The sequence below is a fragment of the Triturus cristatus genome, chromosome 8 (genome assembly GCF_964204655.1).
Source record: "Triturus cristatus chromosome 8, aTriCri1.1, whole genome shotgun sequence".
NCBI lineage: Eukaryota > Metazoa > Chordata > Amphibia > Caudata > Salamandridae > Triturus > Triturus cristatus.
The window spans coordinates 1112585614-1112602555 of record NC_140591.1 but is presented as its reverse complement, the minus strand read 5'-3'; the positions used below and the strand labels follow the sequence as shown (position 1 = coordinate 1112602555).

Genomic DNA, 16942 nt, shown 5'->3' with positions numbered 1-16942 from the left:
GGACTACGTACCCCGTTGACTTATAACCTCATCAAGCGCAATGATGAATTTACCACTGTGGCAGGAGAACACCCATTTTTACACTGGAGAACAGATGGATGCAGAATGATATTGGTCATTTTCATAATGACCTGTTCAAAACCTTTGAACTTTGGGTTGATTTTCATGTAAATGAGAAGCAATGATAGACATGTGGCCATAACGAAGATCCATTTCAAAACTCTTTTCAAAATTGATTGGAACTAAGGGCTGCATTTCCTATCTGTCAATTTATGTAGAAGCTGACAAACCACAACATTGGAGACAGACAAGTGAATAGAAGGGTATTCCAGCAAGCAGACCTCTCATAAGCAGTGTGGATGGTTGGGAATGGATACACACTCATCCTCAACATCTGTAGCAAATCAAGAATTCCACATCAAAATCTGGTATGGATGGTACTACACCCCAATTATTGCCTTTACCGACTGTTCCCTAGAATGAGCCCTTGGGTTGTAGCACCATTGGAGAAACATTACATATATGATGAAGATGTCCTGAAACAAATCCGCTATGCCAATTTGACTGACTCCAAGCATCCCCGTCTGGCAATCGAGAAAGCTTACATTTGACAGGTGGTTCTCGGCAGGCCCCCCAATCCTGGCTGGCATAGAAGAAAAGGGTTTACAGGCTTTCCCGATCCTCCCGTTGATTACAGCCCGGGATACCGCCCCCCCCCCCGCCCTCCCCCCACCCGAGGATGGAGAAAATCACACAGGCACTTTGCAACATAAATTCAGGGAAAACTCCAGGCCAGGCACAGATGGTTTCTCTAGGGAATTGTACAGATACTTCCAGGCCCAGTTCACATATATCAAGAGGCGATCAATAAATCATACTTCTCTCCCGAGCTTCAGATGGCTACCGTAGTGGTGCTGTAGAAACCGTGACGATCACTGTGCATCTTATCACCAAATTTCCCTCATCAACTCCGAAATAAAAATCTATGCAAAAGTATTTTCTAACTGACTACTTCAAACCCTCCCACATTTAATCCACCTGCATCAATGTGGGTTTATGCCCAACAGGAGTACCAGGCAATGTCTACCATGACTGCACATGGCCTTTACCCGCCTCTCTATGCCGGCAGACCAAACCACTCTCCTACTCCTAGATTTCGAGAAAGCCTTTGTCACAGTCTACTGGACATTCCTTGAGGAGACGATGGAAAAGGTAGGTTAGGGCCCTAAATTTAGATTTTTCATTCAAGCACTGCACCCACGTCCTCCGGCCCAAGTCCGCACCAATGGCTCTTTCTGTCCCTTTTGCAATAGGATGAGGCAACCATCAGGGTTGTCTCCTATTTGCCCGGACCACCGAACATTTGACAACCTGGATACGTTGCGATGCGCAGATATGGGATTTGGCTGGGTGCAGTGACGGAGGACAGAATGGCCCTATATGTGCATGACATCCTTTTTATCTCCAGGCCTTCCCTTACAATTACACAATTGCTTCTAATGCGCACCCTGTACAGCAAGGATTGGAATTGAAAATTAACTGTCCCAAATCAGTCCTGGTCCCTCTGAGGGGAGATGAGCAAGTGACAAACTGGTAAAAACAACTCACAATCCGCAGACTCAGCCTTTGCTACTTAGAGATTCACACAGCACTTGAACCTAACCTAACCTGGAGCCCCTCATTGTTCGGCTCACAAGAGACATGGGCAGGTGGGCGTGGCTTCATCTTCATATCCTAGCTGCGTGGCCCTGTTCAAGATGATCGGGCAACTTTGAATGTTGTACACGTAACAAAACTATCCATTACTGATTCCACACACCTCATTTTGAACACTACTGGCCAAGATGAACACCTTCCTATGGCTTAACCTGCCCTTGTATCACATTTGGTAAATGTGCCCAATCAAGCTACGATGGAGTGATGGGCATGGCAGAGGTCTGCCTTTATGATTGGGTGGCCCACCAATAGGTGGTCACTGAATGGCTGAACGGAGGATGAAGTGGCCCAATTTTCTGCCTGGAGGGTGGCAACCATGAGATTGGGCAATTTTAGAGGAATGCTTTATGGGGACCACCATCCCCTCACACCTACTTGAGACGACTTGGGTAGTCCTCCTAACATGGCATTCACCGCAGGCATTGATTGGCTGGGATAAGAGGATTATGCTTGAGACCGTGCTGTGGACGGGAGGATGGCTATGCTGTTCGTCCTCTTTGGCTGGGTTCAGAGGACTGGGGAAGGTGGAATCGGGATCCCCACGATTGGAGACGTGTGGCAGGGATCCCATTTTAAGTCATTCCAGTCCCTTCAGGTGGACTACACACTGCACAGGTCCCAAATCTTAAGATACCTACAACTTCGCAATGCTTTTGAACAACACAACTATTACCCTGGTGCGGTTCCAGAATTCAGCTGCCTAGAATCCCAAATCCTTAAGAGTCCTATAGAAGGGAAAAGGCTTCTCACAGATTTACAAAGCCCTCAAACGTATCTCCCCAGACCCGTTTACACCATTACTGACCCTTCGGGAGGGATCGTTGGGCCCCTTGAATGACTAAGATTGGGGGGATGCATATGTGTCATCTAGAGCATTGTCCATCTCCTCAAGGCTCAGACTCGTTCTACTTCATTTCCGGCACATGACCTACTGAGACTATGGCACGCAGGCACATAGACAGCACCAATATGTTGGCGCTGCCAAGACCCGCAAGCACATTTTTTCCCCTCTATATAGGAATACCCCCATATAAGACAATACTGGCAGACAATATTTGCCACACTCTCTGGAGCATTGGTGATGGCGGTGGATCCATCCCTGAGGTAGCTCTCTTATGAGTCTTGGGTGGGTGTGAGCAACACAGTGGGGCACAGCACCTTAGTAGGGATTGAAACCATGTTGGCTTTAAATAATAATTTTAAAAAAAAAGACATTCTCTGGGAACGAGCAATGAACTGGTGTGCCAAGCAGGAAGAAACACTTTATACATCACAAAGATGCCCAAAGAAACATGGAAAGATATGAGGAAAATGGCTTTAATACTGGGGATTTCTTTAGAACAAAGTTACTATGAGGAGCATCATGCGAGGTCTCTGTAGGAGTTTCATCACTGATATGTACGTGGCTATGTAAAATTGTGGCATTTGTTTCAAAACAGTCAAAGTCAGTGTATTAAAAAAAATCATAATAGTCAAGCAGTACTATGATCGAGAGGGATTTTGGTTCACACTATGGTCTAAACATATACCCAATTAACTCACTGAACTAATAACTGGGTTGTCAATAATAAAGACTTGTGCTTGGTTAACCAGAAAAGACAAAAACAAAAGGCTGTGTTACCTCTTGAAGGAGTCCATCTGTACAGGGCGCCATATGCAGGCAAGTAAAGTAAGCTTGATGGTAGTATAGGTTCTTACTAACATCTGGGTGATTCAGACACGATGTAATGAGAGCTACTGCTTCAGTGGTACGTTCGCAAGCAATCAGGTATCTTACACGCAGTTCAAAGAAGAGCTGATCTTCTGAGCTTAAGTATTTGTTTACTGCAAAGAAAGAACAAACATTATTAAAAAATATGTAGTTGTTTATAAACCTTTCAATAAAGAAATGCAGTGCATATCTTAAATGCAGGACTGAGAACAATCATTTCAGAGGTAAAACCGAGTAATTTACTTTCAATTTCCACTCTAGAAATCACTACACCTTTATAACTTATTTAAACTGTTAAGCTCATATTATTTGAACTGATCAGTTTGCTACGGATGCACATTAATCAGAAAACTTTTCCTGACCAAGTAAGGAAAGAAGCGAACAATGCACGCCTCCATTGCTTGAACAGGATTTAGTCTTTTTTACCTTGTAAAGCAAATATGTATTTTTTTAGCTGTTGCAGTGTCTTCTTTATTGAGCGGGCACACCTGCCATTTGCCCTAATTGTTTTTTCAACTTTACCCACGTCTTTTCCTCCAGTGAACTTGAAAAACTACAAGTTTACTAGAGATGTTTCACAATTTATTTAGTCATGCTTAGGCAGAGCTAGGGTAGGCTCTGTTGACAGAGTACAATATGGTCCCCCTCCGCCCAAACTGAATTAAGAGGGCTTCTGCCTCTACCTTTCAGGCTACGAGGCGTGAGATGTTCGGCAGAAAAATTCATCATTGGGGGGAGCGAGAGATTGTGGAGGGTAGTGCTTACTGGCTCATACCAGCTCTTACCGTTAATGATGCATCCAGCCTCCTTTAATTGGAGTCCCATTCATTTTGTTTCTTTATAAATAAAAGGAAAGAAAAATAAACAAAACCTTACATTTTTTATTCTTACTTCATACTTGCAATGCTTAAGATGCATACAGTAGCCTCCATGGTAAGCATAACAAGAAAAGACCTCTATGCTGCCTAGTAACCGGAAGGGGGGAGAGGGGGAAATCTGCATCAGAACATGCTCATGGTTAGTGACGAAATGGGAAAGAATGAGGCTGGGCGGTGCTTCTGCACTGAATGATTAGGTACATAAGTAATCTGTCAGAGCCCCTTTCAGAGGTCCATGGGGTACACAGGGGATACTGAGCCCGACCATGGTGGTTGAGACCTCTTACTCCTGAAGTCACAGGGCCTGGCCTACTATGGATCCTACTCAACTAGGCAAAGTACCCTTGCTGCACCTTCAGCACCTAATCCGCTGTGGCCCACAGGGCCAGGTCAAGTCTTACCCACTCCAGCAGCATGGAAGCGTTCGGTGTTACAACAGGTGTCCTCAGCACAGGCACTCGCAAGGTCAAGTCCTGTTCGGAGAAGTCAGGCTGTTTTTGTTTCACATGACAGTGTCAGTCAGGCGCAGGCTCACAATCTGGGGTGGCGCGGCTGGCTCTCCCCAGCAATTTGAGCAAATTCCAGATTGCAAGATGCAATAGGTTAAGTTCTCCCCAGTGGGGAAATTCAATCCTTTGGCTCCCAACCAGAGTCCCATGAGGGCGTGTCATCCTCCTGGTTCTCAGGAGTCGGTCAGGGCAGATCTTAGTGCGGCTAGACCTGCTGGTCGCAGTCTCACTCCAGTACTGCGCGAAGGCCCGAAGTCTTTGGTGATTTGGTCCCGGCAGCACCTCCTGGCATACAGGGTTGCCGCAGTACTTTCCAGGTGCAACGTGGACTCATCTGGTGCCATCGGCCACACCACAGCAGACCCTCCTGGCATATGGTGTCACTGCTAAGGCATTAACTAGTCCTGGCAGGCTGGTCCTGCAGCTACTTCAACTGTGGCTCCCTCTGGCATATGGGGTCACCATAACTATGACATGTGGGCATGGGGCCCTTCGCACTGCACTCAATACTTGGCTCAGTCTACAAATGCCCTCTCCTGGCATACAGGGGTTGCCAGAAAAAGGTCATGTGCACTGGCTACGGCTTGATCTGTGAACAGCCAAATCATCACACCTCGCACAGGGTCCTCACTGTTGGACTCTACAATGGACTTCAAGCAGACAGGCGCTGGTGCTCCAGGGTACATGCTGTTGGTTTAAGTGCTCAGTCAACAGGGAGACTAGCAGGCCTCGCCCTCCCAGTCCTGGCCACAGGCAGCGCTTTCTTATCACACAACCCATCTGGCTGCTTGGCAGCTGTCGAAGTTTGGGGTCTCAACCTCCCCTTCTTATAGTCCATTTCCAGAGACCAAATTTGATTTAGGATCCAAGTCTTATGTTGGGGTTCTGCTTCTTTTGAAGTGGACCTTTCTTTTTTTATTCTTTACTCATGAAGGAGGTCTGTTACAGCAGGCATGACTCCAAAGCTGATTGACCCACAACACAATTCATAGGGGTGCCCAGAGTCCACACCTAGATGCCAGCCGCAGCGATTTGTGCATCAAAAGTTTAATCCCAGACTACCAGCCTACTCTTTATGAGTCCCTTATCACCTCCATCTCCCTTCCTGAAACGTATCCAGGCTCCCTCCTTGTGATCCATCACTGAATCAAATAGCAGTCTTCTGAAGTGTAAAGGGAGTCTCTTCTGTTTCCCTTCAGTGCGTCTCCAACCCAGCTGACAGGAATGTAACAATCCACAAATCTGTCCGGGGGATTCCTCTCCTCACATCACCACCAGGTAGGCCTGGGCGTTCCAAAATGGAACCCAGGTTATGTACCATTGCAAGCACAATTATTCGAGTACATTCACAGCATCCTTACCGTCCAATACAAGAACCTCTACATGTACATAAGCATTCGGCATAGCAGCACAGCACAGACACAAAGTCTGTGGACACTGTTCAGCACTGAAGCTTTTCTATATTTAACCAGTATGTGCAATTTACAAACACACACTGCCAGCACACACACTCACCATGTGCACATTTCACCCTTCATGTATAGTACAAATATAAAGGAGCATGCATTTAATATAGATGCATGTAAAAACAACTGTTTATGTGTACCTATTAATTTTTTCATTTACAGGTACTCCCAACAGAGGTTTTGTGAGTAAATCTTCACTATCCACTACACTCACAGCACACTTTAGGGTGTGTGCTGATATCTACACCTTACATGGCCTTTCTTATTTTTGTAGGCCATTCACCATTTTTCGGTCCTGATGAAAGCCTCAAGAACCATCTAGAAGGCTGAAACTAGTAGACCTTATTTGCAAGGGATACCAAGGAAAATAATATACCTTAGTAGAGATCCCGAATATATTTTTAACTCATGTCCTGGGACCCTTCTAATAAAAATATTTCTAAAGGGCATTCCTCAGAGACATTTTTTAACCCATAGTTACACTTCACATAGCACGTCACTTTCTGTTTCACTCAACATCCTGCTCCGCTGTAACTCAGGCGTTGTAGCACAGCTGGATTGCATTAGGCAATCCAGTTGGGCCCCGATGATGAAGCATGCCACCTACTAGGTAGGTGGGTGAGGGGTTTTCTACAACAGTTGTGTACTCTCCTTCTAAGTTTCTCAACAGGTGACGGCGAAAAACGTTTGCTCAAAGTTACCTTACAAAAAACGTGTCCACTTTGTTTTTGAAAATTTATTGGGGAAGAGGACAAGTTTTCTCTTTTTTCCTCGCTCGCTTTTTGTTCATATCTGTAATTTATTTACCACCACCTGTTAGCAGAGCTTGGCCTCTACTTGGGTTGCAGCAAAACACCGTCTTTAGTAAGAGGTCATCGCAGGTAGGTCTGTGACATGTCCAAGTGCCTGATTCAAGTAAACGACAAAGGAGAGTCTGCATGAAGCCTTCACATAGGACCACATCTGCTACCAGTAGTTGGTCGGATTATGGCAGGACCAATGAATGTGGGCAATATTGCATTGAAGCAGATTCCAACTCCAGCAAATTGTGTTTGGACTAACTCTAGACTGGCATAGCGACAATGGAAACCTGTATCAGCCTTGCAAGATTTCTGAAGCAACTAAGTTTCAAGCAACCTTTATGTAGACCCTTGACAATGAATAGGATCAAAAAGCAAGGTTTAGGCATCCCCGTCATTTGCTGAGTAGTGTGTGTTCTATGGGTTTGTTAAATAAGATCTCAATCACATGGCTGTACAGACCGGAGAAAACTATTTAAAAATCATCCACTGGTCTTAAGCTATGTTAGATGGGAGAAGTTTGTACAAACCATAGATAGACTGTAGTAAATGACCATCTTTTGTATAAATTCCCTCCCTGATTGCTGCCCTATTGGCTTTCTTGGATTTAGAACTCTCTCTACTTTACTCCTGCTAACAAGGAGCTAAGTGCCTGTGCTTCAGTTTTAAACATGTTTAAATTGGCTTAACCCAAATGGCCATATTTATCTTTTTCAATAAAGCCATAGATATATGGTGCAGAAATACACCAAAGGCATGGAAAGTTACATGTCACTTGTCTACTTCAACACTAATTGTGCAATCCACTACCATGACAGAGAAAACATGGATACAGTGCTACCCTCAGTAACTTGCTTGCAGAAACCTAAAAGCTGATGTACAGATTAGTTACCAATCATTTTAACAGGTGGGAAACTCTGCTTTTAAATATTAATTTCACCCCTACGTACACCTTGATGCCCACAAGGTGAGGTGCTGATATCTAAATGTGGAATATGCACAAAAATAAAATCGGAAAGATCCTCAAACTCTATTTTCACAGGCAGGAATTTAGCTGAATCCTGTTAATTTCAAAGTGTATATTATACATATTAACTTGCAACTTTTTAAAAAGGAAACAGCTACAAAAGGCAAAGACTATTTGTCATATTTATTAAAAATCCAATTCATTGGTGGAGTTCAACTTAATAAATATTTAGGAAACATTACTTTTAGGAAGTTACATTTTCCCGGTCAGAAGCTCCTGGGGGCTAATTTGCATTAGCCTTGCCAGCAGTTGCCCAACAAGTGCTTGACCTTAGTGATGTATGAAAACTAATACTAGAGCAGAACTATGGCGTCAGTCTGGTGATAGGATAAACTGGGTGTGGGGCATTTGATCCCGATCAGCTAAGGGAGGACAGTTGGAGTGGGTCCAGGAACCTCATTAACTTGAAAGGGATGGAGGTGAAGCCTGTCCATTCATAGTTTAGTGTATGGGGATACCTGAAGAAGAGAAAGTCTTTATCTTGAAAGCCTACACTACCCGGGCTGGCAACAAGCCCAGTGGGATGGAAGCTAGCCACAAAACAAGTTATAAGTGGACACAGGGGAGGAGACTGCTCATTTCCATCACCTCACATCTGGATGGCCCCAATAGCTCTACAAAAGGGGGGGAAAAGGTTACCACCAACTTGTAATTGTGGAGTGGGAGGGGCACTGTGGTATTGTTTGCAGTAGAGTTAACGAAAACTGCTGGATAAGTGGATAAACATGCCCCTGTGACCTTTACCCCACTGGTTAAGGAGTGCCTAAGAGCCAACCTCACCCCCCTCACCCCTGAAACTAGCTGGTGCCATGCATAAAAAAACAAGGCACCTCCACAGAACACTTTCTAAACCTGCAGAAGATCAGTGGGGCTGCTGTCCTGAACACGAGGGGCACCGAAGGACTGGATCTACTCAGTCAAATACCCAGGACAAAGAAGTGAACTCCAAGGGTCAGCTTGCAGACCTCATTTGTGGCCACATGGAAGCAAAAAGCTGCAAGAGGCCCTTTTCCTGAAGTGATCAGTTGAGCAGTACCAAGTGGGCCTGGACCTTGCTGGTGGACTCTGCTAAAGTGAATGAACCCTGGCCCCTAAGTGTTTCCCTGAGTTCCTAGGAGCCTGAGAGATGACCCAGTGGAGCTGCTCCAGAAACCCTGAAAAGTTGGGACTTAGGAACATTTTGGACTTCTAAAACCTCTAGAGCCATAAGCGGGACACTGTGGCAAATGACAGATTTCAATGTACTTTCCTAAGATACAGCCTCAGGCTTGCCCCGCTGGAGGATTTTGAGCTCCATAAAAAAAGACTAAGTCTGAAGCTAAAATCCTTGATTGAGATTAACCCACCAGGTGTTCTTGACCTGCACACTGTTGCAGTTGACCTGAAATCCCACCTATAACCCCGATCTACAACTTTCATAGGCTATCATTGACACTAGCATTTTATGGCTCTATTTTTAATTCAAAATTTTAAAAACTCATATCTCTGGTAATCTTTTTAGATATTTGGTGTCATTTTGATTATTCAAATGTACTCTATTTTTTTTAATTCATTTAGTATTTTTATTGTTTTGGGTTTTCAATGCATTACTGGCTTGGTACTTCATAAATAATTTTCACATTTCCCTAAGTTAGGCCTGTCTGCTTTGTACCGTAGCTACCAGGGGATTGAACTCATGTTAAGTGACCTTAGAATTAACCCTGACAAGTTAGTGTTATTATCCCTTGAGGGAGGCAAGCAAGCACTCCAAATAATCTTTCTCATACTGTCCTTAGCACTGCTTGAAACAATGCATTAGTTGGAGATATTGCCAAAGTCAGGAGCTCTGCAGGAAGTACTCATCGTTCTGTTTTTCAAAGGACTTCAGTCAATCCTCTGTAATCTGGTTTAAAATGTGTTTTAGGATTAGGTCTGATAAAGTAACACTTCAAAAGGTTTGGTTGTCAATAAGGAGGCAAGCCTTGCACCAAGAAAATGGCATCCACAAGCAAAGGTGATTACATATTCAGCTTCTTCTGGCCTGTTTGCCATGCTGAAAACAAGGATCGTGATAATGAGCTGAAAAAACATTTCTTGAAGATTTGGATCTGTGCAGGACCCGCAGTCCTTCACCACTCCTTCATATAATATTTACATTTCTCAGCCAGATAGGTTTGTCTGCATCTTCTTTATCAAGTTACGACAGAAACAAGAGTTGATGGGCTTTATAACAGGATTACATACGCGAATGGCCCCAGATGTGCTTAGATGATGGTTTAAAGAATTTTGCTAAGATTTCAAGCCATCCTAGAAAAAGCGTTTGATCAGATCAATGGATCGAAGTGGTCAAGGAACCATGAGAGACTGCATACTGAAGATGTAGCGGAATTGAGAAGTTGAGGTCCTTGTCACCACCTATATGCAGCCAAACAGAGCGGGATTGAGTTTGGACCAAATGCAAAAAGTGAGAAGTCTTGGAAGCCAGTAGAGGCTGGATATAATCGGCCATCATGTAGGGTGGGCCTTTAACCAATCAACTTCCCAGCTATGTGAAATGTTTTGACTCACAAGTTAATGTACAATTTTTCTATAAAAGACTTGGTATCGTACTTGGTTATGGGCAGAACTTCACTTTTATCCATCATCAATGGATAATCTGAGAAGGGCAGAAAGTTAGCAGTTGTAAAGCATGAATCAGATGTGAAAGCGTTAGGAGAATGTCATCTTCCTAGAAAATGATTTTCTCTTCTCCTACTGTGATGGCTTTCCTTGTAATGTCGCAGACTACCTGATCACTGCATCTAGTGCTTTAAGCAGAAGCAGAAAATAGATGAGCTAAGTGACAACCTTGACATCTCCCTCTCTGGATCTTGAGTGGCTTGAAAGGAAACCATTACAGTTTGCTTGAGATATAGGCTTAGTATATCACTATTTTGCTACAGTGCCACAGCCTGCCCTTTCTAGAATGCAGAAGAAGAAACTTTGTTCAACACAGTGAGGTGATTTTTCAGCACTGAGTAAAAGGTATAAGTTTGTCATGTCATCTTTCATTTCTCAGAAGCATTGTGCATTTATTTGTTTCTGGACAAGTGGCCAGGCAGGTAGTCCTGAAATATGAATAAGTAGTGGCATTGCAATTCTAAGCCTATCCACTAAGATCTTCACCAATAATTTTACAATTGAATTAATTAGCAAGAGGGACTGGAGAGGGAGTAAAAAGTGATTCTTACCTAGACTGGTGTTTGTAGCAAATGGTGGCTCTACCAAGAGGGGCGTGGCTTGCCTGGGATCCATGGCAGACGCGTGAGCGAGGAGCTTTGCACCAACCGCACATAAATCCTGCAACAAACGCTGACCGAGGCTGCGGTGCCACTCCTGACTGCCCACTAGTGTTCAGCAGTGTTCGCCGGCAGCGCTCGGGCAATCCTCGCTGCGGTGTGGACGAGGCGGCGGCTGTTCCTGGTTCCCTGGGTGCGAGGGGCTCTGGCGGCGACTTCCTGTGAAGCGCACGGACGGCTGCGCGACTACGTGAATCCCCAGTCGCGGGCTGACTGATGGGCCCGAGGTGCTGCGTCCGAGACGCTGGGGCGGCGTGCGTAACGGAGGGGCGGCGGATCTTCAACGCGACCATCACCGCGACAACGCTGAAACCCTGCAAATGACTAACGCTTGCCCAGTGAAGGTGGGTGAATTATAGCAGAGCGATGGGACCATCGGCCCCGTAAGGTTATTGCTGGAGGGGCGGTGTGACGCAACTGGTGACCCGGATGGACCATATGACGAGCTAGCTGGTTGGAGTTCAATCGGTATCCCGGTGGGGAGTGTCAGCCGGTCCTACCGCGGTTGGGCTGGTGACTGAGGGGAAGTGTCTGCTGGGGCCGACGTGGGTCTACCACCATTTTGGATCTTGCTGGGCTCTGGATAGTTGCCGCTGGTGCCCGGAGCTGGCGGTGAAGCCTCCGCAGAGTGGTGTGCGTTTCTCCCTGGCTGCGGCTCCTAGGGATATGGGGGTGCTGGAGCCGAGATCCCCCTGATTGAGCGCTTCCTGTGCTGCTACACTTATCTGGGACTGGGTGCGGAACAGAGTCCTGTGAGGCCTGGCTGTGGACTGCGGACAGTACGAATCTGCCTCCTCCGAGATCAGAGGGTCCGGTATACTAGTTGCGGTGCCCTGAGGGAGCCTGTGGGGGCCTGTCTCTGGGACCTCCTAGCCGGCGGTGAGTGGTGAGCGGCGCGGGGAGTAGGAGGGCCTTTCCAGTCCAGGGACTTTCGGCCTGAAGACCAGGGGCGCCTTTGGTTGGGGACTGGTTCGCTGCCATGGGTAAGCTCCAAGCTAGGGTCGCTGGTACGGGGCAGGACCCTGAGGATGGAGAACCTGACCTGTCGCAGATGGCCCCTGGGAAACCTATCCAACAGCAGCTCAAAGAAATCCTAGCAGCCGTAACAGATACTAAAGCCACCCTCCACCAGGACATTAGTACGGTGGCGGTTGGGCTAGGGCTCCTCCAAGATGAACATAAGAAGCTAGCGGGGAGGTTCAAGGACACTGAAACCAGCATAGCGGAATTGCTCCCAGCCCATAAGGACACGGCCCAACAGCTGCATGCTCTTACGGATAGAGTGAACTCCCTGGAACGCAGAGCCGAAGATGCGGAGGGCAGAAATCGGAGGAACAACGTCCGCGTGGTTGGGCTGCCGGAAGGAGTGGAGGGGACTGACATGGTGGCGTACTTAGAGACCTGGCTTAAGACTGTGGTGGCCCCGGAGGGCCCATCTGTCTTTTACACTTTGGAGCGAGCTCATAGGGTCCCGGCTAGGCCACTTGGGCCGGGCAGACCACCGAGGCCAGTGATTGCTCGCCTTCTACATTATCGTGACCGGGATCTATTGCTTCAAAGGGCAAGAACGGCGGGCCCCTTCATTGTGGATAACAGCAGAGTCCAACTATTCCCGGATTATACCCTGGAGGTCCAGCGAAAGCGAGCTTCTTACCTGGAGGTCAAAAAGCGTTGAGTGAGGAGGGCTTGCAGTACTCCCTCTTGTTTCCGTCACGGCTACGAATTGTTGTCGATAATACCTCCTACTTTTTTGACTCCTCGGCGGAGGCCTGGGACTGGTTGGAGGAGTATAAAGGTGGTCTGACGGCCAGGCATGGGGTATCTGCGCCCCGAGGTGGTTTGACTGGAATGCGTGGGTCTCGGCGGCGGAGAGCCCGGATGAAACCCTCCATGACGCAGGTTGAACTGGAGCGGCCAGCCGCTCTACGGGCGGTGGAATCTGTGTCGGATTCCGTCAGTCCACCCCGCCGAAAGATGAGGCAGGCTCTACCAGGGACTCTGCAGATAATGACTCAGACAATTGTAGTGCGAGACTCCCAGTGGTAACGCCCCAGAGTGTGGATGATATTATATGACTCTACTGTGGGGAGGTTGGAAAATTCTGGTGACTTTCTGAAATGAATTGCTTGTGCGCTGGGTGGGCAGTCCTTGGGAAGGTTTTATGTTTATATGCGGTTGGTGTCTTCTGTTTGGTTGCAGAGCTCGTCCTGGGGCAGCTACGTTCACCCTTGCCTCTGAAATAGTCAGAGGACTTTGCTTAGTTGCTAATTTTTATTGTTTGGATGGGCACTAGTTTTAAGGTAACTGTCCTTGGGAGGGGGGTTTGGGAATGTTTATCAGGGGCTCTAGCATGGCGCTTGTACTTTATTGGTGGGGCACTGGACATACCATATACCAAGGGGTCACTGAATGATTTAAAGAGCATAACGTGGAACGTTAGGGGCTTGCACACCATGAGCAGTCGGCATAAGATCCATACATATCTGGTGAGGAGGGGGGTTCAGGTAGCTTTCCTCCAGGAAACACACATCACGGGTTCAAAGGGTCTTGCACTGCAGCGCAGATAGAGAGGTCAGGTTTTTCATACCTCATATTCTGCCCTTGCACGAGGAGTCTTGGAGTGAATCAGAGCTGGGGTCCCCTTTCAACCTATGCAGCACATTGTAGATCCGGAAGGGCGTTATGTACTGGTACAGGGAAGACTTGATGGGAGGGACATTACGCTGGGACAGTATTTATGCCCCGAATACTGAGCAACAGGCCTTTTTTACTTTATTGTCGGGGAAGCTGGTGTCCTACTTGTCTGGTATAGTGATGCTGGGAGGTAACTTTAATTCCATTACAGATGTCGCCCTTGACAGGTCTCACCACCCTCTTCCTGTAGCACCAATTAATAAGATCGCAAGGGCTCGAAGTACATGGCAGTCGAATTGGGGGTTGTTGGATACCTGGAGGGAGCACCCCCCACATGAGCGAGACTACTCCTTCTCCGCGCTCCATGAGTTGCACGTTAGATTAGATGCAATACTTTGTTCCCCTGACATACACATGGCGGTCCAGCACAGTGAATACCTGACCAGAACACTCTCGGATCATAATCCCCTGCTGCTGAGACTTCGTTGGGCCCCACAGCGCCCAGCGATCCCGACATGGCGATTAAATCCAGAGCTACTTCGGGACCCGGTCTTCCGGGAGGTGATAGGAACTGGGATGACCCAGTATTTTCAGGAGAATGCCGGTACAGCGTCCTCACTGGCAGTGGAGTGGGACGCTTTTAAAGTGGTGGTGAGGGGACTCTGTATTGCTAATATGATTGGGGTACGAAAAGTTCTCCTCCAGGAGAAGGACACCGCGGACCAGTGCTTGCGAGACTTGGAGCGTGATCGCCCAGAACATCCAGCTGGGCAGGAGGAGCTGTTAGCGGCCCAGGAGGCAGTAGCAGTGGGGGTTGAGAAGCTGCGATGTTATGATTATAAGAGGTATATGGTACGTGCCCGCGCAGAGCGTGACAAATCTGGCGCGCTCCTGGCGTGGCTAGCGAACCCCGCGAGGCAGGAGGTCCCTATTTTGGCACTCTGCGAACCAGTGGGGAGTATATGCTACACTCAGCAGGGCATTAATCGCCTTTTTTCTGACTATTATGAGGAACTTTATTGCAATAAAGTCTCCTTGGACGAGGATGGTCTAGAGGGGTTTTTAGCAGAGGCGGATTTACCGGCCCTCGCCAAAACGGAAGCAGATCTGTTGGGTCAAGACATCACATTGGGGGAAGTACGAGGTGCAATCAAACATATGGCGCGAAAGAAGACTCCAGGGGTGGATGGTTTGCCGAACGAATTTATGCATCTTATGCTGATCTGTTGGCCCCTAGGTTAGTGGCCCTCTATAATGGTTCACGGAGGGTGGGCCAGCTTTCTGCTACGACGCGTGAGGCGCTTATCATACCTCTGTTGAAGCCTGGGAGGCCCCCCTCGGACAGGACTTCCTACTGTCCACTCTCCATGCTTACCACCGACTATAAGATCTTAAGTCGGATACTAGCCACTCGTCTCCTGCCGTATATGACCCAAGTAGTACATGTGGATCAGGCGGGGTTTATACCCAAACGGAATACAGCGGGCAACGTTCGTTGCCTGCTCCGTGTTTTAGAGGCCGATACGTACTCGTCACATACTGCTGCCATATTCTCGGTTGATATCGAAAAGGCCTTTGACAGCCTGGAGTGGCCTTATTTATTTCAGGTACTGCGTGCCTTTGGATTGCGGGAGAGGTTTGTGACCTGGACGGCTTTGCTATATAGGGACTCCACGGCTAGAACTAAGTCTGGAGGTCTGATATCGGCTCCCTGTGTGGTGCATAGAGGGACTCGCCAAGGGTGTCCTCTATCCCCGCTATTATTTGCAATGGCAATAGAGCCACTGGCGGCCCAGGCCCGAACGGGGAGGTGGTTCAGGGGGCTCCAGGTGCATGACGATACCCATTATATTGCGCTTTACGCGGACGACCTCCTCCTGTTCCTAGCCAACACCCAGGAGGCTTTGCTAGGAGCTAATCGTCTGCTTCGACATATTGAAGAAATGGCAGGTCTGGGAGTGAACTGGACAAAATCGTGCCTGTTTCCCACCTCCAAGACAGTTGAGGGTCCTCGGTCTACAGAAGCTGTAAACTGGGAATATACCTGTATAACGTATCTGGGGACGCGTATCTACCATGAGCATAAAGATCTAGTAGAGGGTAATATTGGCAGGGCTATACGGGGTCTCCAAGCAGTATGGACATTTGGCAGTCATTGCCGCTTCCCTGATAGGGCGGGCGGCGCTCCTTCAGATGGTGGCACTCCCCAGGCTGTTTTTTTTTTTTTTACTTCTTCATTAGGTGTTCCTCCAGAACAGCAAACCATGTACAACAACCAACAGCAATCATTTCCGCCTCAGCCGAGTTGGAACACGTTTTTTTTTGTGATAATACAAATCAGGAATTAGACCACCAGTTTTATCAGTGGAGGAGTCCTCCCGGTCACTTTATGTCATTGTTCTTATTCAGTGTTATAAACATCATCAAAACTTAACTGCAACTTATCTCCCCCCTCCCCAACTAACCCTCCCTGAACCCCCTTCCCGTCCCTTCTCTTCCCCCGCCTTCCCCCCCCCCCCCAATCCTGCCGGGTCTGGGTAACTCGAGGTCCAAGTGTCGTATCGCCTATACTGGGTCCCCTTGTGTCTGTTCCCTAGAACCTGGGGCCGTCCCCCCCGCAGAATGCGGCAGCTCTGAACCTGCCTGTGTAGATTGTGCGGTGTGTGTGGCTATCTCGTGAATCATAACTCCCCACGCCAGCAGCACTTCTGGTAGTTTGTTATCTCTCCTGGTGTTACGCATATGCACTTCTTCTGCTAGTGCCCACTCCCTTAAATCAGTCCTCCACTTCGCCATTAGTGGCCCCTGCTGGGTTAGCCAATGGATCGTGATACGCCTTTTGGCGATCACATGTTATGTTATGTTATGTTATGTTATTTTGTAT

At 47.5% G+C, this 16942-nt stretch overlaps 1 protein-coding gene across 3 annotated transcripts in view; it reads right to left on the bottom strand.

Annotated features, from left to right (window-relative positions):
* Positions 1-16942, bottom strand: part of ZNF654 (zinc finger protein 654) — a 173139-nt gene that overhangs the window by 47359 nt on the left and 108838 nt on the right. For all 3 annotated transcript variants that reach the window (XM_085622680.1, XM_085622678.1, XM_085622679.1), the window contains exon 5: positions 3338-3540. In XM_085622680.1, coding sequence (XP_085478806.1) covers positions 3338-3540 — 203 coding nt within the window. The remainder of the gene's footprint in view (positions 1-3337; positions 3541-16942) is intronic.